The sequence below is a fragment of the Hibiscus syriacus genome, unplaced genomic scaffold, assembly GCF_006381635.1.
Source record: "Hibiscus syriacus cultivar Baekdansim isolate YM2019G1 unplaced genomic scaffold, ASM638163v2 tig00111582_pilon, whole genome shotgun sequence".
Lineage (NCBI taxonomy): Eukaryota > Viridiplantae > Streptophyta > Magnoliopsida > Malvales > Malvaceae > Hibiscus > Hibiscus syriacus.
In genome coordinates, this window is record NW_024063126.1 from 7,250,323 (window position 1) to 7,276,913 (window position 26,591).

Here is a 26,591-nt window from a genome sequence, read left to right on the forward strand (position 1 = left end):
TTTCTTCAATTCATTCTTCATATTAAGTCCAATTTTAACAAATTTGAACCATATCCTCCTCTACCGCTATGAAATACCTATGTAACTTCAATTCATATTTTAATACAAATTTACTCTTTTTCAATTGAATTTCTCAATTGTACATTTTATTCAATTTGATCTTTTAACTGTAATTTTTCACTTTTTTCTTCTCATCATTTCATTGACTCATTTATACTCTCATCAATATTTTATCCTCAAAATACTTTCTTTGAAAAATAATATTATAAATCTATTTTATAATTTTAGATTATAATTGATTTATTAACATTAAAATATGAAAAAATATTTTATATGGTTAGAAAAATTTTGATAAATTGAAATCAATCCGTATCATAATATTATAAATAATTAAAATTAAATTTGTATAAAAACTCAAACAACTCGACCTTTTAGAATTTCAAATAAAGTTTGAATCATAAAATACAACTCATCAACTCGTAGTCGACTAGATTAAATGTTGACCCCTAATTAGAATGACTAATATATTATGTAACTAGTTTTTATATTCACGCGGGGATTGTTGTATCTAATTACTGTTTTTATTAAATTAATTAAAATATTCTTTTTGAGATAAACAAAAACTTTTCATAAATAAATGTTTACGTAATTAAAATATAATAGTTGACAACTTGAATTTTTATGGAATCATAAAAGATACATGAATTGAAACTTAAGGGGGTTTAATTGTTTTCTAATTTTAAATTATTGATGGCGAGTCAATGAAAATGTCAAACTTGTCAACCTATTACAACACGATAGATTTTGTTGAATGAAACTATTTTAGTTTTATACAAATTTAGGACCGTTAGATCAGTAAAAATAAATAATTGAGATTAACTCATTTTTTAAGTGAATATCTTCTCATTTCCTACTTTTAATCTTAATCATCTATTTTTACTCATCCAATGATCCTAAATCTGTGTAAAACTTTTAGTTTTACACAATGAAAAACTCTTTAGTTTTACACAATGAAAAATTGTTTAGTTTTACACAAGTTTAAGACCATTAGATGAGTGAAAATAGATAGCTGAGATTGACTCATTTCTTTTTTTTATTGAATATATTCTAATTTACTACTCTTAATCTCAGCCATCTATTTTCACTCATCCAACGATCTTAAATCCATGTAAAACTAAAATAGTTTCACATTGTGTAAGAGGATCCTATCTCAAAACTAATTAGCCAAAGTATTATAGTAGTAAAATAGGGGCATCTCAAAACCTGATTTTGAATCGGTTAGGCTTCGTTTTCCCACTGGATTCTGAAATACATCCCAAACAAGTGTTGATCAGTTAGCCACAAACAGTGGTCCACACTCCTAAAGTTCAAATCAGCTAAATGAAATCAATTTTACAGGTTCAGAAAGTATTTATCACTGAGTTGAATAATGATCAAGACACAATTTATGCAAGCAACAGTCAAGATCTATGTAGCAGCCATGCTTTGGGGTTTCAGTGAGATTATTTTAACTTTTTTTTCTTGGGGGGCCAATCATTACCAAGTCTTGTTCACTTCAACTCGTGACTTTGTCAAATCAATGTCGCAATTCACATGAATGTCGCAATTCACATGAATGTAGTGATTAGTGTTACTATGACATCAACCCTATTCTTTAATCCCTCCAGTATGGACATTTTGATGGCTAATTGCAGGTGCACAGAAGCATTATGGAGCAAAGCTTTCTCCAAAAGTTTTGAAGAATTGGTTAAAGACATTGCAATCATGAGCTGTTGCATAAAGAGACCGCATTATAGGCCAAATTGCTTAACTTCAAATTTGAACTTAAGAAGTATTTAAATGAAAAAGAGAGCTGGGGTTTAATTAGGGTGAATTGTTCATAAACCATTCATATAACGTTCGTTTATTAAACTATATAAACAAAAAAAAAATTATTTTCATTTAACAAATGAACGAACACGAAAAAATGTGTATTCGGTTCTTTTATATTCTCAAACAAGCTCATTCGAAAACTCATTTATTGGTTCATTTATAAGCTTGTTTATCGACCTATTTACCCGATTGTCCTTTTCCATTTACTTTTTACATTTTAAATATTGGTGGAGGCAGTGACTAAATTGAACACACGACGAACTTTAGAGTTCAAACTGTAGAGCCTAAAGAGCTTAAGGACTAATAGCATAATTTCACCATCTTCTTTGGCTTGCCAATATAAGGGTAAAAATAAACAAACGAACATGTTAGTGGACGCATAAACAAACATAATTAACCGAACATGAATACCTTCAAAAATAATCAAACGAACACGAACACAATATCAAAAAATTAAACGAACACGAACCGAACATGAGCACCTTAAAAAATAAACAAGTAAAGACAAACACAATCTTATTCGTTCAAGCTCGGTTCATTTACACTCATAGGTTTAATTTGTGTGATTGAGAAACTAACTTGACCTAAAAAGTAATTAAACCAGGAATGTTGAGGGAGAGAAAGGCATGATTTCATTTATTTCAAAACTAATATAAGCTTAAAGAGTGTACCAGACAAGTTTTTGGGGTTTAATCTGACCATAACCAAGTCACTGGTTATCACTAAAATTTAAAGGAAAATATTGCCAATGAAATGCCATAAGAACTGCATTTGACATGATTCTGCAAATGTGAGATACACGAAAAGCTCTAAAATGTCTTTGAGGAGAGAAAACCATATTACATCCATGTATAAACTTACTTCATTTCTTTTATTTTCCCTATTATCATTGTCTTAATCTGAATGTTTCAGGTTAACCTTCTTCTGGCCAGATGATTGTGTTAGCTAATTATAATAAAGATGCAAAGCTTATTGATTTCAACATTACTCGATCATACTAAAGTCCATTGGTGTTACCTGTAGAATAAGAAATTTGTGCAGCACCACAAAGTATCTAATCTTCAAGAGGTAAGCAACGTTCTAACTGAGTGACAATCCATATATTTTGATAACTCTTGTTTCATATATCTTGAACCCAAGCTTTGATAAATTGTAAAATGCACAATGCTAAAAGGCCAATCTAACCTAGTAGGGATTTCATAAAGTGAAAAGGGAGTAGAGGAGAACCAATTCTTCTTTCCCTCGATCATTTAGCCTATGCATTCAGAGAGGAGCAGTTGGAGTAATCACTCCTAACATATATTTTAAATTATCTTATATTTTTTTATTTATATTTTCTATTGATGATATGTTTTAATCTTTAGAATTTTATAAATTTATCTCCTCTTAAAATTTTAGAAACTCACTCCTTACATAAGATCATGCATCCATCCTTGAATGGATTGTCAGTCATAGTACAACACTGAAACTTATTAATGACACAAATCCTCATGGACCAAGTCAAAATTTTGCATCATTATTGTTTCACATTGAATAAAATTTAGAGCAAGCAACTAAAATGGTATTTAAAAACCGAAGAGCAAGTCATTTGCAGACTGAAAAAAGCAAGGAAATAGAGTAGTGATGTATCTGATGAAAGCCCAAGTTTATTGCTTTGACTGTGTTGCAGATTTTCTGATGATTTCTTCGGAGGGGATCTCCAGTGTAGCTCCCACATGCTCCTTACTCGGCTTAACCTCTGCAGCAAGAAGCACTTAACATTAAGAAGTGAAAGAGGCGGTCAAACAGACAATCCATCGAACACGTGGTGATCAATTAACGTAAAGCATTAAAGTACACCCTAGTGAGCTGCGGATGAGATGGAATGCAACGGGGAAGATGATAAAAGGTACCGTAGCCGCCGCGTTCGTTGAGCTTGGCTTGAACGATCATGGTGGAAATGAATTGGGATGCCTCACGTGCTTCCTCGAGGAGTCTCCGGATCTCAGGCTCCGAAGTCACGTGACGATTGACGTCGAATTTCTGACGAATCTCAACGGCGGAGGCGTTAAACATCATGGTGTCGCCGGAAAATGATTTACGGGTAGCTTTTAGAAGAGCCCTGTATGCGCTTAGTACTTCTCCTCTTACTATATTTTCGTTCTCTATCGCTCGAAGTCTTCCCTTTATAATTCTGCCTTAAAGCACTTGTTTACTAGAATGGGTAAACTATATGTTTAGTTAAATTATTATTTTTTAAGGCTGGGTAAATGGTAAATTTAATAACGATATTTTATTTTCTCTCCTATTTAACTCACTCAATTTCCTCACTGAATTTAATATATTTGATTTTTTTGTCACTCAATCATTTTTTCACTAACGACATCGTTTTGGTGAAAATTTTGTTTTTTTTAAATAGACTGTTATATAGATACATAACAACATCGTTTTGGTGAATTTTTTTAAACGACGTCGTTTTAAAACCGTTAACTATTTAACGGAAGAGTAAAAAAACTAATGTATTAAGTTTAGTGAGGAATTTAAAAACTTTTATCAATGAGAAAAATAGGAGAGAGAGTAAAGTTCAGTGATGAAATTTGTAATTTACCCTTTAAGGCTTGATATAAAACTGTCTAAATTATACCATATTTTTTATCTACGTGTCTAAACTATTTTTCGATCAATCCGGGTGTTTAACGTTATAAACGTTACCATTTTAAGTGTCCCAACAATAACAGTCGCTAAAAAGTTAAGTGACACATGTTGTATGCTGATAATTTTGAAGATTTTATTTTTTAAAAATTAAAAATAAATTATCAGGATATGATACGTGTTACTTAACGATTTTTTAACAGTCGTTACGGTCGGGACACTTAAAATGGTAACGTTTATAACGTTAGGCCCTTGGATTGACTGAAAAATCCATTAGGCACCTAAATGAGAAAACAGTATAGTTTAGACACTTATTTTATATTAAGCCTTTTTAAATCATATCTAATATTATATAGGATAAAGTACACAAATGGTCCCCAACTATAGGGCATTCCTTTATTGAGTCCCCTGACTATTGAAATTAGTTACAGAATGATCCTTCAACTATAGGACATTGCTTTGTTGAGTTTTCTGAATATTAAAAGTTAGAAATTTGTCATTAGACTATTCATATGTTCCAAACTTGTCATTTTTCGTTAAAAAGTTGGCGATCATTTGATCTAGACGTTAACCTTTTGATTGAGATATGATAAAATCATGTTTTAATGATGTCTATTGACATCATCGTTGCTTTAAAGTACTGGTTCAATGACACAATGTTTTGAAAACTGGCTCGATGACATAATGTGAACTATAAAATACAACTCAAACAGTTATGGAATTAAATTTTATCATGTCTCAGTTAGCAGGTTAATGACCAGCTTATATAATCTCCTATTTTTTAACGAACAATGACGAATTTATAACATATTTTTGAACTATGTTTTATAATGTTTTGATATAATAAATTAATGCAAAATGTTTTTGGACTTGAATTGAATTTGTTCACGGTTTTCAAAAATAATTCAAAGTCCATTAAAATAGAATTTGTGCACAAAAATGATTTTCAGGTTACGTAGTACCGATACTGTTCTTACAGTATCGATACTGCATAAATAATACCGATACTGCATGAATAATACCGATATTGTTCATGTAGTACTGATACTCTTTAGGTAGTATCGATACTACCAGTTATTTTTCAAATAGCTCAAATTCCAGAATGCAAAATAGGTACCGATACTACTTTACACATTAGTATCAATAACATGATCATAGTATTGATACTGGCCAAGCCCAATGGCTAGTAACGGGTAATTGATTTAAAAATTATAAAGGAAGTACCGATACTCATTAAAGAAGTACTGATACTCCCTGTCTTGGGCAGTTTTATTTTGTAGAAAAACAATCCCCAACGGCTAGAAACAACTACAAACACATTCCAGCATATAAAAAAAAGTTAAGGACACTTGAAGAAGGGTTAGAACACTTATCCAAGCAATTCATCATTAAGAGAAAAGCTTTTCACTCTTTTATTTCTTTTTCTCTTGTACATAGTGTGTTTGAGCTTAATTATATATCATTATGTCTTGTTTTTTGTGAGCTTATTTTGTAAACACCTACCTTGTAAGGGTTTTCTTGTTTACATTTATTTTCTTTGTGAAAAGGGTATTGTTCTAGCTAAGCCTGTTAAAAGCTAGGGAGTTTGTAAAGTTTATCTCTTGATCCTGTAAAAAGAAATAACAAATTAGTGAATTTGTTAGAAAATCCTTAGCGATAAGCTAAGGTAATGGATGTAGACTTGGTTGAGAAGTCAAACCACTATAAATCGTTGTGCAATTTGTCTATATTTATACTCCTTACTCCCTAAACTCAAAAAACCAATTCACCCCTTCTTGGCAAATCATTTGGTTGATCAAATTGAGCTTCATTAAATATCCCAACAATTGGTATCAGAGTTTGACTCGTTATAAAGTCTAACAACCTTGAGACGATCCTTGAAGAAGCTCTATCGATTCTCGACGCAACCGAGAAGATGGCTCTAACCTCTGGCTCTTACTACATTGAAGACTCTTAACTGGTCAACAAGCTACCTTATTTCAATGGAGCTAATTATGCATAGTGGAAGAATAGGATGATGTTCTTCATTCAACCGAACGATCTAGGATCTTGGAACTCAATCATGAAGGGATATTTCATTCCAACCGATGAGATGGATGATTGGGGTGATAGAGAGAAGAATAAGTTCCAACTCAATGTAAAGGCTATGCACATTCTATTTTTGTGCATTAGGCTTGGATGAATATGGAAGAGTCTCATCTTATTCTAATGCTAAGGAGATTTGGGACAAGCTCCAAGTCACTCAAGAAGGAACCAATGAAGTGAGGGAAACCAAAATTAGTCTTCTCAACCATAGTTATGAGAATTTCAAGATGAAACTGGATGAAGACATCAAAGCTATGACGAATAGATTTTCCGTGATTGTCAATGGTATTTAGGAATTTGGAGAAGTTATCTCTAATGAGAAGCTTGTGAGAAAGATTATTTATTCACTTCCAAAGTCTTGGCAATCGAAGAAGACAACGATCATCAAAGCTAAGAACCTAAAAACTCTCACTCTTGATGAACTTATTGGTTCTCTTCTCACTCATGAGTTGATGGTAAAGAAAGAAGAAGATGAAGAGAAGAAAAATGAGGTAGGCATTGCCTTCAAATCCACCAATGAGTGTGATCAAGATTCAAGTGAAAAGGTGGATGAAGATGATGATGAAGAAGAAGAGATATCCAAGCTCTTCAAAAGATTCAAGAGATTCATAAATTCTAAGGAAGTGAAGCGTGAATCAAGGAAAAAGAAGGGTCCCCCGGTGTGCTTCGAATGTCAAAGAACGAGGTATGTCAAGTATAATTTTCCCCTCCTAAAAAAGAAGAGATCAAATAAGAAGAAGACATTTGTGGCTGCTTGGAGTGATGGCGATGACTCCAATGATGAAGATGAAATAGCAACCTATGCCTCATGTCCATCGAAGAAGATTCAATGGTAACTTCTAGCTCTAGTGAATCAAATTCTTATTCTTTTAATGAGTTACAAGTTGCCTATAATGAGTTGTATTTGGAATTTGAGACCATGAATTCCAAATATAAAAAATTAATTCAAAATTTAAAGTTGAAAATGATTTGATTTTAAAAGCAAAAGTTGATTTTGAAAAACAAAATGAAACCTTGAAAAATGATTTAGAGCTTTCAAAAATCAAAATCAATGATTTAGAAAAAGAAAATTTTGATTTGAAAATTAAGCTTGAAAGCTTAACAAAAAAAAAGAATTAATTTCTAGAAACAACTCATTATGTTTAAAAATGAAAAATGCTCACATTGCCATTTTCATGGTCATTTTGAACATACTTGTCCTTTAAAGAAAGGAAAACATTTTAAAGTTAAACAAGTATGGGTTCCAAAAGGAACAACGAGCATTGAAACTAATGTTCAAGGATCTAAAGCAATTTGGATACCAAAATCCAAATGAATGTCTCTTGTAGTTGTGTGGGAGCAATGGTGATGAAAGTGAAGACATTCAAATGCTCTAGTCACACTTGAAAAGGAATGAGTAACCTCTAAGCTTAATGTTTATGTTTTGCATAATTGGTTTCCTATTTGTTGTAAGCATGCATAAGTTTTCATTTTTAAATAATTTTATGTTTTCTATCCCATGTATATTAAAAATATGTTGTGATGAACATTTTCTAAAGCTTTAATGATTTTTCATAAATGTTTGTTCATCATAATGAATTTTGGTCAAAATTGATTTTAATGTTTTGTGTTTTTACAAATTTTAATTTTTGGCCTTAATTTAAATGTTTATGCATGTGATTTATTGCAAATGGTATCTCTCTAACAATTGATATCAATTTTTTTAATGCATAACATTTTTTTATAGCGTTATGCACGTGCACTTAATTTCAACTATTGGTATTGCATAAAGTTTATTAGACTTGAATATATTGAATTTCATGTGTTACTAACATGTTTGTTCATCTTTGTTGAAATTCAATTTTTTAAGTGTCAAGATTTTAAAGTCAAATTTTGTTTAGAATGCTTTTATTGAGGGGGAGTTTTGATTTTTCAAATGATTTTAATGTTAAAATTACTACTTACTCTCCATTGTTGTTTTGAACTTAAAAATTTGAATTATTTTTTGATATAACAAAAAGGGAGAGAAGTATGGGTTTGAAAAATTCGATTTCAAGAATGAAAAAGGGGGAGCTTTAACTTTTTCCAAATATTTCTCTTTTTTATTAAATATTTTATTAAGGGGAAGTTTTGCCAAAAATAATTTTTCAAATATTTTGTTATATCAAAAATGGGGGAGATTGTTGAGCCATGTTTTATAATGTTTTGATATAACAAATTAAGGCAAAATGTTTTTGGACTTAAATTGAATTTGTTCAAAGTTTTCAGAAGTTTTCAAAAATAATTTAAAGTCCATTAATGTAGCACCCCGACCCGTACCCGACCCGGATAAGAAATCTAAGATGTCACATTGACTTTTTAACGCTTGAAAACTTTGAAAATCTGACTAAATTTTGACATCTTACTTTTATTTGACGAAGAAAAACGAAAACTTAATAACATATTAGAGCATTTACAATTTAAAACATTATTAGTACATGCCAACAACATTTCAAATAACAAAAACATATACAATTCAATTTTCGTTGATCTGATAATCTTCATAAGTATGTTGTCCTGCCCTTGCTTACTCGACTTACTCCTCAAATCTTTTTGAACCTACGTTTGAAAATAATCACACGCTAAGTCTATGACTTAGTGAGACATAATGAGTATAATAAAACAATAAAACATTTATGTAAATATTTCAAAAGAATCATTAAATACTAAAACACCATACTCTTCATAACTTATAACATATACTATTAATTATTGATTAATTTATATCCATTTGACACTTGCTTATACATTTCCTTGAAACATTTCATATAAAAACCAATAGGAACTTCATGCAAACATCGTATACTGTTACACCTTGTACAAATTATATTAATTTATTTTATTAGCCCAACGTATATCACTGAGAACTCAAGGTATGTGAGTACATTGAGGTTGTGCACTATAATTGCAGTCACCACTGCTCATATAATTTGCACTGAAGTGCTACGTAGAATATGCACCAAATTGCCACATAGAATATGCACCAAAGTGCCACATAGATTTCTCCCGAAGGACCGCGTAAAATTTGTCCCGAAGGACTACATAGAATTTGTCCCAAAGAACCGCGTAAAACTCTTGACTTTTGGCATGCCAACTATACCCCTAATTATCATAAAATATATTTTGGGCTTATTCCATATAATCATTTCACATTTATTTTTCATATATCTTTTATTCACATAGACTACGGTTACTTAGCACATATTCACATAGACATTTTCACGTAGCAATATCCAAGTTTATCATTTATTCACATAGAACTTATTCTTATGGTATTTCATTTCACATAGCATTTATTCAACATTTTCATTTAATCTCATATATCATATACTCATAGTTCATAAATACGAATATATTAAAATATTTGAAAAACATTATAACATAAATCAAATCATTTTCATTATCAAGCTTTCAAAATTGACTCCTCATAAGCCAAATCATTCAAAATTTATTTACAAAAGCATGATAAAAGTGTTTCATAATAAAATTCAAAACCTTTTCTTTCAAAACATTCGAGGTTGACTCATTGCAAGTCTTCCTCATTCCATACTTTAAAAGCATAAATAAAATGCACTTACCTTTGCCTCACTTAAGCCCTAAGCAACCCTTTTTAACTTTAACTTCCCAACTTTATACATCACTTTGTTCAGCATTTGCTTTCAATCGAATCTACACATTGCATGACCAATATGAATATCGAAGCTCAATTAACATCTAACAAATTAACTTTTACTTAAACGAAATGAAACACCTAATTTAACATTCAGACTAAATAGTATTGATACTCTACCCACATATTGATACATCTCTTCTATGGTACCGATAACTATTTAAGTATCGATACCATTTTGGCATTCTGGAATTCATTTTTTTAATTACAGTATCAATACCTTACTCTTTTTATCGATACCTCCACATCAGTATCGATACTACTTCAATCAGTACGATAATGTTCAACCGATTCATACTATTTCCTTTAATTTTAACCTTATAGTATCGGTACCATTCTTCTCGTATCGATACCCTTACTCAGAATTCACCTATTTCACTTCAAAATTTACCCTACTTTACCAAAATTTAATACTTTTGACTCCCTTCATGCCTTTAAACTCATTTACACTTATTACCACTAACTTATATCCATTAAAACCCCTTTAACATCTTAATTTCTCCATAGAACTCTTGAAACTAAAAATCATACCAATTCTTCAAACATGTTCTCAATCATTTCTAACACTTCTAACATCTTACTCAAACCCTTGACAAGTCAAATATACCTTTAGAATCCAAATATTAATAATTTTTAAATAATTCCCTTAAAAACTCATTTTACTAATTTACCAATAACTCATCAATCCAATAGTTTTTAATTATCTTTAAGATTCTGTAAGCTTCTATATCACCCAAGGACTAAAAACCAACTCAAAAATAAAAGAAACAATCAACTTTAAAATCACTTACTTTAGCCTTGGTGTTCACGGTGGGAATAATAGAAGAGAAGAGCTTCCAGATTTTTCCTTTCTTTTCTTTCTTCATTTTCATCACATGTTATACAACCTTAAGAAATGAATTTTAAATTCATTTCATGCCAAAAAGACCATTTTCCCTTCCATTCTTCAATCTTTAATAATAAGTCCTAAACAAAATTTTCCAAAATCAATCCTTGTACATTTCAATTTATCAAACTTAAAATGCTAAATTTTAAATTATTACACATTAGTCACTGACCCAAAGTTTGGGGTATTACAATTCTTCCCCCTGAAGAGAATTTGTCCTCGAATTTTCACAGCACAAAGAGATGATAACTTTTCTCTTTATGTCCTTTTCACGCTTCCATGCCACCTCTTCCGCTTTGTGATTACCCAAAGCACTCTTACTAACGAAATCATCTAATTCCTTAGTTGTTTAACTCATATACTAAAATTTTTACTGGTTCTTCCTCATAGGTCAGTCAAATTGAACTTCTATCTCTTACAATGCTATGATGTGGAAAGGATTTGATCTATATCTTCTGAGTATCGAAAAATAAAAACATTATTAATATTGAATAATCCTCAATTTCCTTTCGACTTTCTTGATTAAATCTGACCCCACTATATATCTCGATCTTAATGGTGTCCGACACTTTCTTCCATAGACATCTTCATATTGAGTTATCTTTATACTTTACTTTAACTCGATGGCATCTCAACAATTTAAAAACAAACTCGATGATAACTCTTTTCATCTTTTCTCTTAAGATCCTTTATTTGATCTAGTAACAAAGACTTTAATTTAATTATAAAATCAAAACACTGTCTTACTTTAAAGAAAATCACTTATTCAAAACTCTTAAAGTAGAAATGTCTTTCGATTTTGTCGTATCAGCCACTACTTTAATCTTTCATGGTTGCAATTGATAAACATGTCATCAGTCTACAAGAAATTCAATCCATTTCCCTTCAATTCAACATATACTTTTAACTGTTGGGATTCGTGTAGATAGTGGTGTTCTATCAACAAAATAACCATAATCATTGCCAACTCGAGATCATAAGTTAGATGATTTCTTCCATAATTTTTTAATTGCTTTGAATCATAACCCAAAACTTTTCCTCTTGTACAAACACACATCACAAACCATCATAGGATGCATTACTATGATTTACATAATCTTTTCCAGATTCTTATCATTCTAACTTTGGAGCTTATGTCAATATTCTTTTTAACTTCTTAACATTTTCTTGACACTTAATAATCAAATTAAGTAATATGTCTATCCTCAATAACTTGGTCAGAGGAAATATAATCATTGACTATATCCTTATCATTCGACTATATCTCATGCTTCCTTAATATATCTTTATTCTCTTAGCTGAGTCTACTTGGTTAAGGAATACAACAACAAAAATCAACATTTATGCTTGGTCAACTTAGTATACCATGTTTTTTCTGATTCTTTAAACTCGATCATAAACGCCTTAACATAACTTCTAAAATCTGAATAATATGATCAAACCAACCATCTATCTGCATATGGAAAGTAGTGCTAAAGTTAAGTCGAGTTCCTAAGGCCTTGTTCAAAGACTTCCAAAACCTTGAAATAAACCCCATATCACTATTAGATATAATTGAGAAATATACTTCATGCAGTCCAACAATCTCTTTATATATAATTTAGCGTACTTATCCCTAGAATAGTTACCTTGAACTGGAATAAAGTGTGCATATTAGTCAATCTATCCATAATCGCCCAAAATGAGTCCTTTTTCTAGGTACTAAAAGCAAATCTGATACAAAGTTCATAATAACTTTCTCATTTCCACTTAGAACTGAAAATTGTTTCCTTTCATTCCAAATTTATTTATTACCTTATTTTCAATTTACCATTAAGCCAAACTTATAAACTCTACTTGTATATAACCCTTGTCGTATTTGATCTTTTAAACCATTCTCTTTAATTTCTTATATCTTTATTCCTTTCAGAGTAAAAATATTTTCTTATCATTACTAACTTAAACATATCCTATAAATCTTAAATGTTATCCTCGTTTTCATGTTCTATCCTTATCATGTACTTTTATATTCTTCTTTTATTCTAACAAAATAAACTTGAACTTTACTTCTGCATTCCTTGTGTTATATTCTTCTTTCAATAATAAATTTACAACTTTATGAACAGAAAATTTTCGACGTAACATATCAAATTCTACAACTCTCTTAAACTTCTTAGAAAGTCCTATCCTTTCACTTTGTTTTAACTTCCATTTCTTAATTTGGGCAACATTTCCAACTTTCATTTCTTTAATGTTAACACAGTTGATCCAACACTTTGTCACTATCTTCCAACAAACATAATGCTTGTTAACTTTTACTCATAACTCAAAAAAAATTTCTTTCTTAATTCAAAAACTTCCTGATAACATAGGTCCTCTCTTTTGCTTACCCCAATACCCTTCTCATACTACTTGTAACCATTATTATTTACAAATTTTATTGCACTCTTCTAACTTTGGTAGTCTACACTACTAGTAAATAACACTACTCTTTATTATCCCTTATAGTTAAAATTTCTCCATTTGATCCATAAAAATATATTCAAATACGTATCTACTCATAAATTAGTTTTTCTTATTCAACTTGTACAATTTCTGGCAGATCTTCCAATCTCGTTTACCAAATTTCTTTGAACAAAACTTGCTATTCTAATTCCTGATCTACTATCAGTTAAAAATTTCCTTTCTACATACATATTTCAAATTGACTTTTATCTTATTTCTAGCAAAACCCACTTAATTCGTCTTCTTTACCACAATAGAATCATTTTTAAATATCCTTTATAACATTGCAATTACTTCTCCAACTTACTTTCCAAGCCATCACTTTCCAATTGATCTTATTATTACATTCCTTGCATTTCCTTGTTTCTTACTAATCCAAATAATTGTTGCCTCATTTACTAATAACTTTCTTAGTAGGGAGGGGTCATTAAGATTCTTTATGGATCTTTTTAATAATCATCTAAATCCAAGAGATTTCGTATTCAAAATAACTTTTCAAAATTCTACTCAAACATGGTTCATATGTATACTATACTTTCTACCATTTATCCATACTCTACTTCATGTAATTCCTTTATCTTAATCAAATCAAATATCATTAGAAAATACACTTATCATTGGCTTTTGTGTACAATTGGAAATTTGATTTCCTAGCACATAAATATCAACGAAACCTAATTCAACTTTAAAATATTTCACCAAACTAGTCTTAATCTCTTAGAATTCTAATATTTTATCAAATTTTAAAAAATGCTTCTATAGTTTTAACTGCAAAGATCGTTAATCCTTAACAAGCAACATTTATCAATACAAATCGTTTTTGCATCTTATCGTGGAAGTTAATCGTTCGCACTTGTTTCCTAAAAATCTTTCCTTCCGAACATTTCTGAATCATTGAACTTGAACAACTATCTATTATGGCTTAACAATGAAAATGTCTAATCTATAACCGAAATTATTATGAATTCTCGATAGATACTTATACACTTTTCATCCTTACTTTGTGACCTAAAACATTTAACCATGACTTTCTATTATGAAATTAATTTTAAATCCACATTTCTTAGCTTCTCCCTTACACTCTGATATTCCTGAACTTCATATCCTACTTCACTTCAGGAGTCCTCGTAGTCTGAAATCTATAAATATCTAATAACTTAACAATACTAGCAAGTACATCATACTCATTACACTATCAAATTAGAGATCATCGTTATTTCGTTGGCATGTACAAACCATACATTTTAGACATTCGATCGGCCGGTCTATTTCGAAAACTTGACTCAACCTAAGCTCTGATACCAATAAATGTAACACCCGACCCGTACCCAACCCATATATGAATCTGAGATGTCACATTAACTTTTCACGCAAACTTTGAAAATCTGACTAAAATTTGTCTTTTTACTTTTATTTGACAAAAAACGAAAACTTAATAACATATCAAAGCATCTACAATTTAAAACATTATTAGTACATGAAAACAACCTTCAAATAACAAAAACATATAAAATTCAATTTTTGTTGATCTGAAAATCTTCACAGGTATGTTGTCACGCCCTTGTTTATTTGACTTACTCCTCAAATCTCTTTGAACCTACATGTGAAAACAATCACACGCTTAGTCTATGACTTAATGAGGCATATTGAGTATAATAAAAAAAAACATGTATGTAAATATTTCAAAAGAATCAATAAATACTAAAACACCATGCTCTTCATAACTTATAACATATACTATTAATTATTGATTAATTTATATTCATTTGACACTTGCTTATACATTTCCTTGAAACATTTCATATAAAAACCAATAGGCACTTCATGCAAACATCGTATACTATTACACCTTGTTCGAATTATATTAATTTGTTTTATTAGCCCAACATATATCACTGAGAACTCAAGGTATGTGAGTACATTGAGTTTGTGCACTATAATTGCAGTCACCATTGCTCATATCATTTGCACCGAAGGGCCATGTAAAATATGCACCGATGTGCCACATAGATTAATCCCAAAGGACTGCGTAAAATTTGTCCCGAAGGACCACGTAGAATTTGTCCCGAAGGATTGCATAGAACCCTCAACTCTTGGCATGCCAACTATACCCCTAATTCTCATGAAATATACTTTGGGCTTATTCCATATAATTATTTCACATTTATTTTTCATGTATCTTTTATTCACATAGACTACGGTTACTTAGCACATATTCACATAGACATTTTCACATAGCATTATTCAAGTTTATCATTTATTCACATAGAACTTATTCTCATAGTATTTCATTTCACATATAATTTATTCAACATTTTCATTTAATCTCATATATCATATACTCATAGTTCATAAATACGAATATATTAAAATATTTGAAAAACAGCATAACATAAATCAAATCATTTTCATTATCAAGCTTTCAAAATTGGCTCCTCACAAGCCAAATCATTCAAAATTTATTTACAAAAGCATGATAAAAGTGTTTCATAATTAAATTCAAAACCTTTTCTTTCAAAACATTCGAGGTTGACTCATCGCAAGTCTTCCTCATTCCATACTTTAAAAGCATAAATAAAATGCACTCACCTTTGCCTCATTTAAGCCCTAAGCAACCCTTTTTCACTTTAACTTCCCAACTTTATACATCACTTCGTTCAACATTTACTTTCGATCGAATCTACACATTGCATGACCAATATGAATATCGAAGCTCAATTAACATCTAACCCGTTAACTTTTACTTAAACGAAATGAAACACTTAATTTAACATTTCAGACTGACTAATATTAGTACTCTACCCACAGTACTGATACTTCTCTTCTATGGTACCGATACCTATTTAAGTAATGATACCATTTTGGCATTCTGGAATTCATTTTTTTAATTACAGTATCGATACCTTACTCTTGATATCGATACCTCCAAATCAGTATCGATACTATTTCAATCAGCATCGATACTGTTCAACCGATTCATACAATTTCCTTTAATTTAACCTTATAGTATCGATACCGTTTTTCCAGCACCGATACCCTTACCTAAAATTCACCTATTTCACTTCGAAATTTACCCAAATTCACCTAAATCTCAAACTTTTAACTCCCTTCATGCCTTTAAACTCATTTACACTTATTACCACTAACTTATATCCATTAAAACCCCTTTAACATCTTAATTTCTCCATAGAACTCTTGAAAATAAAAATCATACCAATTCTTCAACATGTTCTCAATCCTTTCTAACACTTCTAACATCTTACTCAAACCCTTGACAAGTCAAATATATCTTTAGAATCCAAATATTAATAATTTTTCAACAATTCCCATAAAAACCCATTTTACTAATTTACCAATAACTCATCAATCCAATAGTTTTTAGTTATCTTTAAGCTTCCTTAAGCTTCTATATCACCTAAGGACTAAAATCCAACTCAAAAATAAAAGAAACAATCAACTTTAAAATCACTTACCTTAGCCATGGTGTTCACGGTGGGAAGAAGAGAAGAGCTTCGAGATTTTTCTTTTCTTTTTTTTCTTCATTTTCATCACATGTTATATAACCTTAAGAAATGAATTTTAAATTCATTTCATGCCAAAAGACCATTTTCCCTTCCATTCTTCAATCTTTAATAATAAGTCTTAAACAAAATTTTCTTTAATCAATCCTTGTACATTTCAATTTATCAAACTTAAACAACTAAATTTTAAATTCTTACACACTAGTCACTGACCCGAAGTTTGGGGTATTAAAATTAAAATAGAATTTGAGCACAAAATTGATTTTCATGGTACGTAGTACCGATACTATTCTTACAATATCGATATTGCATGAACAATACCGATATTATTCACGTAGTACCAATACCAAAGGTAAGATAAGTATCGATACTCTCTAGGTAGTATCTATACTACAAGTTGTTTTTCAAATAGCTCAAATTCCAGAATGCAAAACAGGTATTGATACTCAAAGGAGTACTGATACTACTTTACACAGTAGTATCGATACCGTGATCATAGTATCAATACTGGTCAATCCCAATGGCTAGTAACTGCTAGTTGGTTTAAAAATTATAAAGGAAGTACCAATACTCATTAAAGGAGTACCGATACTCCCTGTCCTGGGTAGTTTTATTTTGCAAAAAAATAATCCCCAACGGCTAGAAATGACCACAAATACATTCCAACATATAAAAACAAGTTGAGAACACTTGAAGAAGGGTTAGAACATCTATCCAAGCAATTCATCATCAAGAGAAAAGCTTTTCACTCTTTTATTCTTTTTCTCTTGTACATAGTGTGTTTGAACTTACTTGTATATCTTTAGTTCTTGTTTTTTGTGAGCTTAATTTTGTAAACACCTACCTTGTAAGGGTTTTCTTTTTTACATTTATTTTCTTTGTGAAAAGAGGATTGGTTCTAGCTAAGCATGTTAAAAGCTAGGGAGTTTGTAAAGGTTATCTCTTGATCCTGTTAAAAGAAAGAACAAATTAGTGAATTTGTTAGAAAATCCTTAGTGAGGAGCTAAGGTAGTGGATATAGACTTGGTTGAGAAGTCGAACCACTATAAATCGCTGTGTAATTTGTCTATCTTTATACTCCTTACTCCCTAAACTCAAAAAGCTAATTCACCCCCTCTTGGCAAATCATATGGTTGATCAAATTGAGCTTGATCGAATATCCCAACACCTATGAGTTGTCAGATGCCTATTTTGTAACTTTTAATAGTCAGGGACTCAACAAAACAACGTCTTATAGTTAGAACACCATTTTGTAATTTTCGATAGTCGAGGTACTCAACAAAACAACGCTCTAAAATCGGGGGACCATTTGTATACTTTACCCGATTATATTTTTGTTTTATTTTGATTATTCATCATTTAAAAATTAATAATGAAAAAAAATATTTAATCAAAAGAAAATTAATAATTATATTAACATATCAACATAAGATAATGACACATCATTATTAAAAAAAATAAAAATTGTTAACATTTTTGTTTATTTTTTAACAATGGTGACCAAATCGGAACCAAAACTTAATATTATATATGAATTAAAAATAGTTAAAAGACCAAAACAAAACTAAAATAATAATATTGTTATTAAATACATCATTTATGCTGCCAAAATTTACTACTTCTAACCTTAACGTGTAACGGTTTATTAAAATGAAATTCTATTATTTTTTTTATTTTTAAATTCTATTATTAATTCATAATATATATATATATATATATATATATATATATATACACTAAACTGCTGGCCATTCCTTAACCTATCTATTATATCTATATATACGCTTAAACCTTACTCGGATTAACTGGGCAAAAGGTTCGTAGCGCTTACCATTCTTTGTGATTGCTTATTCGATTCCTAAAAGTGGCTTAAAAGCTCCTTTAGCATAATAATTTTATAACTAATCAATAAACAAGGATTCACTTAGATCATAGACCTAACAAAAGAGATATATGCCAGCTCCAGTGCAAGCATCAATGATTATGTCCCGAAAGAATAATGATTCTTATATAGATAAAGAATCTGTGAAGTTGCCAAAAGTGATAAAAAGCATGGTAAAAAGTGACTAGGACTCATTATGATATCGGTGCCAACTTAGTTAACTTCTTAGTAGAAAGATCAATTATATATTGGGTAAAGTATAGTAATGGTCATTGAATTTTTCTAAAACTTTTATTTAGGTCCCCTAACTTTTAAAACTTGCAATACAGTCCTCTAACATTTAAAACTTGCAATACAGCCCTCCAACATTTAGTCCGTTTGCAATATGGTCCCCGAGGTTACACTATCGTTAGTACGTTTGCAATATGGTCACTAAACTTTTCAGACACTTGCATTTAAGTCCCCCAATTTTTAAAATTTGCAACACAATCCTCAATTTCATTCTAAACCCTAAATTCTTTTTCGATCTCGAATTTCCTTTTTCGCTTCTCTATTCTCATTTCCAACGTAACTTTTCAGTCGGGGATGTAAGGGAATTCTAATCTAACTTTGAATTATGTGGAGGTGTTGACTTGAACAAGGGTCCATTGAGAGAAGACCTGACCAAGGGACTATCGGAATCAACGATTTAAGGTGTAATGTTAGATACAAGTTATGTCAGGTGAAGCATAGATGTTCGATGAAATACTTGTGAGAAAAAAATGGGGGTTAGAAATGCAGAGTTGAAAAATACTACTAAGATGAACTAAGTATCATTGTTGAAAGTCACCAACAAAGATGAAATTATTCTGTATAAATGACATATAATAATTTCTTCGTTTAATCCTTGTGGTTAAAGATTTTCCAACAGATGATCAAATATAATGAAATCCCAAATAGCCATTCACCTCTCAGTCTTTTTTGCTCACATGCACTCTCGTTTGGTTTTTGTTCTTCAATTTTCCGCCATGTAAAATTGTAAACCCAAGCAATGCTCTGTCTTTCAACTTTTATTTACAAAGAAAAAATGGAGGAAAAATTGCTATAACGCAACACTGATTGCGTTTATTTCTTAGCCTCTCCCCTCACTTGCAAGAAGGTATTTATTTTCTCTTTTGGGTTATCCGGAAGTAAGCTTTTTCTCTTTAGTACTTTCCCATTTTCAGCTCGTATTGTGTGTTTTTAGTTGAAATTTTTATGTTTCTGGAACTGCATGTCAATGATCTGGATATTCAGTGTTAGTTTTGAACCAAAACCATCTAATTTTCTTTCTTTATTCTTAATCAAAACTTTTAGTACTCCTTATGAGATATATTTAGTCAATCAGAATAGAACTGAAAGAGGGTTCTAGGCTAAATGTTTTTGTTTTTCTTGTTTGGGTTTTCTTTAAATCAGGGAATTGGTTGTGAGTATCGACATAGTGAAATCGTCAGGCGCAATTCGAGAGACTGATGTACTAGTTTACTGGGAATTTTATTGATCTGACCTGTGGTTTTCGGCGTCCTGTGAGCTCGTATTTTTTTTTAATAAGTTCATGTTGATTATAGGACTGGTATATCGTGAACGAATTGAAATTTTTACATGTTTTGGAAATTTTACAGTTGAATTGTATTGAATTATAGTTTTAGAAGACAATTTTGCATGCACACAACTCGAAAGGCATCATGATAGGGTAGTATATTTGGAGTAACTACTTGACCTTGTCATGATGTCATTCGAGTTACGAAACAAACTGAGAGGTGAATGCGCTGTTTGGGATTTCATTATATTTGATCATCGGTTGGAAAATCTTTAACCACAAGGATTAAATGAATAAATTATTATATGCCATTTATACAAAATAATTCCAGCTTTGTTGGTGACTTTCAACAATGATACTTAGTTCATCTTAGTAGTATTTGTCAACTCTGCATTTCTAACCCCATTTTTTTCTCACAAGCATTTCATCGAACATCTATGCTTCACCTAAGATGACATGTATCTAACATTACACCTTGAATCGTTGATGGTCCCGATAGTCCCTTGGCCGGGTCTTCTCTCAATGGACCCTTATTCAAGTCAACACCTCCACATAATTAAACTTAGATTAGAATTTCTCATGCATCCCCGACTAAAAAGTTACACTGGAAATGAGAAGAGAGAAGCGAAAAGATAATTCGAGATGGAAAAGGAATTTAGGGTTTAGAATGAAATTGAGGACTGTGTTGTAAGTTTTATAAGTTGGGGGACTTAAATATAAGTGCCTGAAAAGTTCAGTGACCATATTGCAAATGTACTAACATCAGTGAAACGTCGGGGACCATATATTTCAAACAGATTAAATGTTAGAGGACTGTATTGCAAGTTTTAAAAGCTGAGGGACCTAAATGAAAGCTTTAAAAAAGTCCAGTGACCATTACTATACTTTACCCTTATATATTTGTCAAGAGAAGTGAGCTTTACTGAATTGCCGGTGAAGAAAGGGAAGGGCTCGGAAGACGGGCGCATTATAGCTGTGTGCGTTAAGGTTGTTTTCCTTGTAGTTAGATAGAGTCTGGTTCTCCTTTTTAAAATGGGATGGCTTCAACGCTTGACTCTGGGCAATCAACGTAAACAAAGACTCAAGGCTCTTTCCCTCTCCTTTCTTTCAGTCGAGCTATTTCATAACCTCTCCGGCTTAGGTATTAGTCGATCGAGTAACTCGCTCCTTGAGTCGTTCCTCTCCCTTCAGTGTCGTCACTTTCAAATGCACTCCTAACGGATCCTGGCGAAAAAGTAGTGATTGCGACTTCGTAGCCTTGTTTTATCTCCTTACGGACCCTGGTGGTTCACTCTCTTGAAGACCCTGTGATTCATTCAATCTTCGCTTTCCTATATATATATATATTTGGTAAATGATGTATGTACTCAACCAAAACATACAAAGGGAATATTATTTTATGTCTCATTAAAATCCCCCATAAACCTAGTGGGAGGAAAAAATACATATAATAATATCAATACAAGAAAAACAAAGGAGACCAGCTTTGACCAACCGCAAAAAGCTGAAGCTAGACCACTAATGATCTTCAACGATATCATCTTGAATCAAAGGCAATAATGCAGCAGGTGGATCAGCAAAAAGAGTAGGAGACAAACTATTATCCCTAACACTTTTGGCTAAAGCATCGACAATCTTGTTACCATCTCGACGCACATAAAGAATTTTAATGATCCATTGGCGTTGACGGGGATTTGAGAAGCAATCCTTAAGAGGGTGATCATTGTAATCGTTCCGCATGATGTGAAAAGCTTCTAAGCTGTCAACTTCAAGAATAATCTACCGGAAACCAGCATTCCAAGCCAGATCAAGACCAACGGCAGCACCCCAAAGTTCAGCATTGAACACTGAACACGCACCAATGAATATGCTGAAACCAAACTTCCAAGAACCTGAGGAGTACCGCGCAACTCCACCACACGAAGCTGACCCATCTGACTCACGACGCGCGCCATCGGTATTGATTTTTATCCAATGTGCAGGCTGGGGCGACCACTGCGAAGGGCTACTAACAGTCATTCGATTCTACTGCAAATTCAGGCGGGTATCCTCTAAAGTCCGAAGCAAAATATCCACCAGGTGTTTACTACGATCAATCACACTACTACCGTTATCCATGGGAGTTTCAAACACTTTAAAGTTCTGAGCAAGCCATAGATTCCAGAGAATAGTACCAAACAAGAGCTCATAGTCATCATGATCAATAGCAAAACGAGAAGGAGCTGTAAGATTGTTCGACACCCAATCAACTAAATTGGGAGAGAGGAAATCCGATAATCTGTCAACTTTGATTAATTCTCTCCACACAAGAGAAGCAGGAGGAAAAAGACGAATAATATGATTTAAATCTTCCACACTAGCACCACACACATGGCAATTTCTATCCGTCGCGACAACAAACTCATTCATCATTCGTCATGATTTTGTTCCAGCATATGAGCCACATGAAGATCTTAATTCTCGTTAAACCCCTGAATTTGTGAATCGCCTTCCAAACAATGCTAGACGGTGGAACTGAGGGGCCAAAACGGCGGTAGTAGGCTGACTTAATGGTGAAGGACAAATCATTGGAACCATGCCAACCAACAGAATCCTGCGGTGAAGGACTGGAAGGGCCTTTCATGGCAGCAATTCATAATAACACGTCTCGTGGGAGGAACTGATCAAATAAATTCCAAAGCCAGTTACCATCAGCTTCCACCATATTAGCAATAGGAGTAGGCTCAATTTGATGGGCAATAGTCGGGTGCACAAATTGGATTAAAGGACCTACCTCACTAAGCCAAGAGTCATGCCAGAAATCCACATTCTTACCAGAGCCAATTTTCCACACGATATTATTTCGAACATCATTCCAAATAACACTTCTCAAATTGAAAGCCTACTCCTCAAAGAAATAGGGGTGGATGAATCGAACCCAGAGATCATTGTTCCAAACCAATAAATTGAAAGCAAGCTTCATGAGAAAAGCTTCATTTTGAGTAGCAACTTTACAGAATCCCAAACCACCTTCTACAATGGTGGTACACGTGTTATCCCAATTAACAAGATGAACCCCTCCAGTCCTCGAAATATAACCCAGACAAAACAACGAATAAGACGTTCAATATCCAGACACACTTTTTGGAATCACCTCAGTTTACATGGTGTAAGTAGGAATTACGAAGAGTATAGCTCTGGCTAAAGTAATGCGGCCCGCCAAAGATAAACAACGAGCCTTCCAACCACAGAGTTTACGTTGGATCATTTGCACTAAGTAATGATACAAGGCCGAAGTGACGTGGTGATGCAACAGAGGGACCCAAAGGTACTTCCCAAGATCATCCACTTCGGCAAAGCCAAACCCCCCATTTATGTTCTTACGCATGGCAGTACGCACATTCTTAGAAAAATAAACCGTAGTCTTCGTAATGCTAACTTTATGCCTTGAAACATGAAAAAAACTCATCTAAAATAGTACGAATAATATTCAGTTGATCAATCAAAGCTTCAGCAAACAAGATCATATCATCTACAAAGAACATATGAGAAATAGCAGGAGTGCAGGACTACTAGATGAAGTCTTAAATGGTTTCCACCTTCCTCAAATCGTTTCCGCCTGAATAGCCTAAGCCAAGCGCTCCATACACAACACAAAAATATAAGGCGAAAGAGGATCACCTTGATAAATACCCCGAGAAGGCTTGAAGGTATCCGTCATGGAGCCATTCCACAAGACCTGAGATGAAATTGTAGAAATACATTGCATAATCAAGTGACATATAGTGTCCGAAATGCCAATGTTAGAAAGAGTGTCCTCTATGAAATCCCATTATAGTCTATCATAAGCTTTTTCCATGTCGATTTTAATCGTTATCCACCCCTGTTTACCAGGTTTCCTCTGCATGGAATGAACAACTTCCTGGATAATAACAATATTATCCATTATGGAACGGTGAACAAAACTAGTTTGGTTATCCGACACCCAAAGAGGCAGAAAAAGGCTTCAAACGATTAATCAAAATTTTTGAAATAATCTTATAAATCACATTGAAGAGACTGATCGACCGAAACTGGCCCATAGAGTCCGGAGTCGAAAGTATCCGCAAAAGCAGTAAGAGGGTTTGACTAATACCAGTTATTTTGAGAAAACCACAAACTAACTCACCAACAATGTGCCAGTTATTTTGAAGAAAAAAACCCGCATTGAAACCATCCGCTCCAGGAGTTTTAGAAGCACCCATATCGAAAATAGTCCAATTCGGTAAAAATTCAAAGCCATAGCCTCAAGCTCATCACTGTCAGCGCACCAAGTCCCATCATCACGTTAAAGAGCAATAATTTTATTAGACCTCCTCCTAGCCATAACAGAAGCGTGAAAAAATTTGGTGTTACGATCCTCATGAGAAATCCATTGAGAACAGGCTTCTTGCTGCCAGAAACTCTCTTCTTTAGCCATAACCTCTTCAAACTCAAGCTTCAATTGAGAAGATAAAGAGACAAGATAGTCAGAATTGCGAGAATAGAGAGCTCTATCAATGCCTCTAAGATGAGCCTGAAGCCGTTTTTTACGCAAGCGTAAATGACCAAAAGTATTAGTGATCCAATCTGCCACATCCTTTTGGAATTTAGTAAGATTACACTCCAAATTACTAGTACCCAACCAAACCGAGCCAAGGAAATCTTGAAAATTAGGATGTGATTGCCAAGCATTAATGAACCGGAACGAACGATTAATCGGAACCTAGAAATCATCACCAAGGGAAATCAGTAAAAGACGGTGATCAGACCCAAGCCTATCTAATGAGTAACATGAGTTGTCATATAAGAAATATTCCACTGTGCATTAAAGATACAACGGTCAAGCTTTTGATGAAGATTACCACGCGACCTGTAACCCCAGACCGATGCGGGTAACCCGATCTAATCCGGAAAGTCACATTAGGACCACAGGAGCGAGCCACTATAAAAATAGCGGAAAATTTAAAACTTTTCTTAAAACTTGTAAACTCATAAAATCATTTATGAGTACAAAATAAAAGTTATCACTATTTAAAAATAAAACAGATTTCCAGACTCGTATATAAATCAAAATACAATTACATGCCCCCTAATCACATGTACCATACTCTGCAACAACGCCGGAAGAACTCCTTTACTGAAGTCGATAGATGTACTGGTACAATTCTTTTAACCTGAAAAGGTGAGTAATAGAGTGAGCTTTGGAAAGCTCAGTAATACAAAACTACCAGATGATGCTGATGAACGTGCAGATACAGATAAATATATATTTCCTTATTGTTTCCGAACATTGACAGATTTTTTTATGCTGAGCAGAGATCGTACTGATATTTCAGGTGGTAACAGACAATGAGCTTTCAGTTCAGAAAAATATTTCAGATGACTAAGTTCAGGAGATCAGAATAGGTTTTCTAGTGTATTCCCAAAAAACCATGTAACTTTTCAGATCTTTTTAAAACATATATATATATACCCCCATCCGTCACGAACAAAATGTGTAGGTTCCCCAGAACCATACAACCCCGTCACGTCCAGTAAGGCCCTGAGCACACAGCTGAGAAACCGGTAAGTAAGGCCCTGAGCACACAGCCGAGGAACCTCCAAGTAATCTTCCTCCAACAATACCCCCCAATAAAACATGTTCCGTCCGTAAACGGATATATCAAAAAATCAAAACATAATTCAAGTCAAGTATCATATCAGAATCCAGGTCATGTATCAGATCAGAATCCATGTCAATATCAGATCAGAATCCAGGTCAGGTATCATAACAGAATTCAAATTTGAAATCAGATAAAATATTCATGTAATTAGGGAACACACCAGAGTTTACAGGTATTATTTAGAGGTACTGTATCAGGCAGAGAAACACAATTCTTCAGTATGTCGATATAATGTTCGAATTTAGAATCACTATTGGAAGAGTTCATTAACTGACAGAATCATCAATTATTCAAAATGTTAATTATCAGGATATTCAATCA

At 32.5% G+C, this 26,591-nt stretch overlaps 1 protein-coding gene across 1 annotated transcript; it reads right to left on the minus strand.

Annotated features, from left to right (window-relative positions):
* Positions 1-3,321: 3,321 nt before the first annotated feature.
* On the minus strand, positions 3,322-4,237 carry LOC120165408 (mitochondrial zinc maintenance protein 1, mitochondrial-like). The gene is made up of 3 exons (XM_039174935.1): positions 4,233-4,237; positions 3,765-4,045; positions 3,322-3,610 (listed from the first exon to the last, which is right to left on the minus strand). The coding sequence occupies exons 1-3, from the start codon at positions 4,235-4,237 to the stop codon at positions 3,519-3,521; spliced, it is 378 nt and encodes a 125-aa protein (XP_039030866.1). The 3' UTR covers positions 3,322-3,518.
* Positions 4,238-26,591: the final 22,354 nt, after the last annotated feature.

What these genes read in the sequence shown, in the direction of transcription:
- LOC120165408 (XM_039174935.1), bottom strand. An exon ending in CAACGAACGCGGCGGCTACG is followed by an intron (nt 3,611 to 3,764) that starts GTACCTTTTATC and finishes TTCTTGCTGCAG; the next exon opens with AGGTTAAGCCGAGTAAGGAG.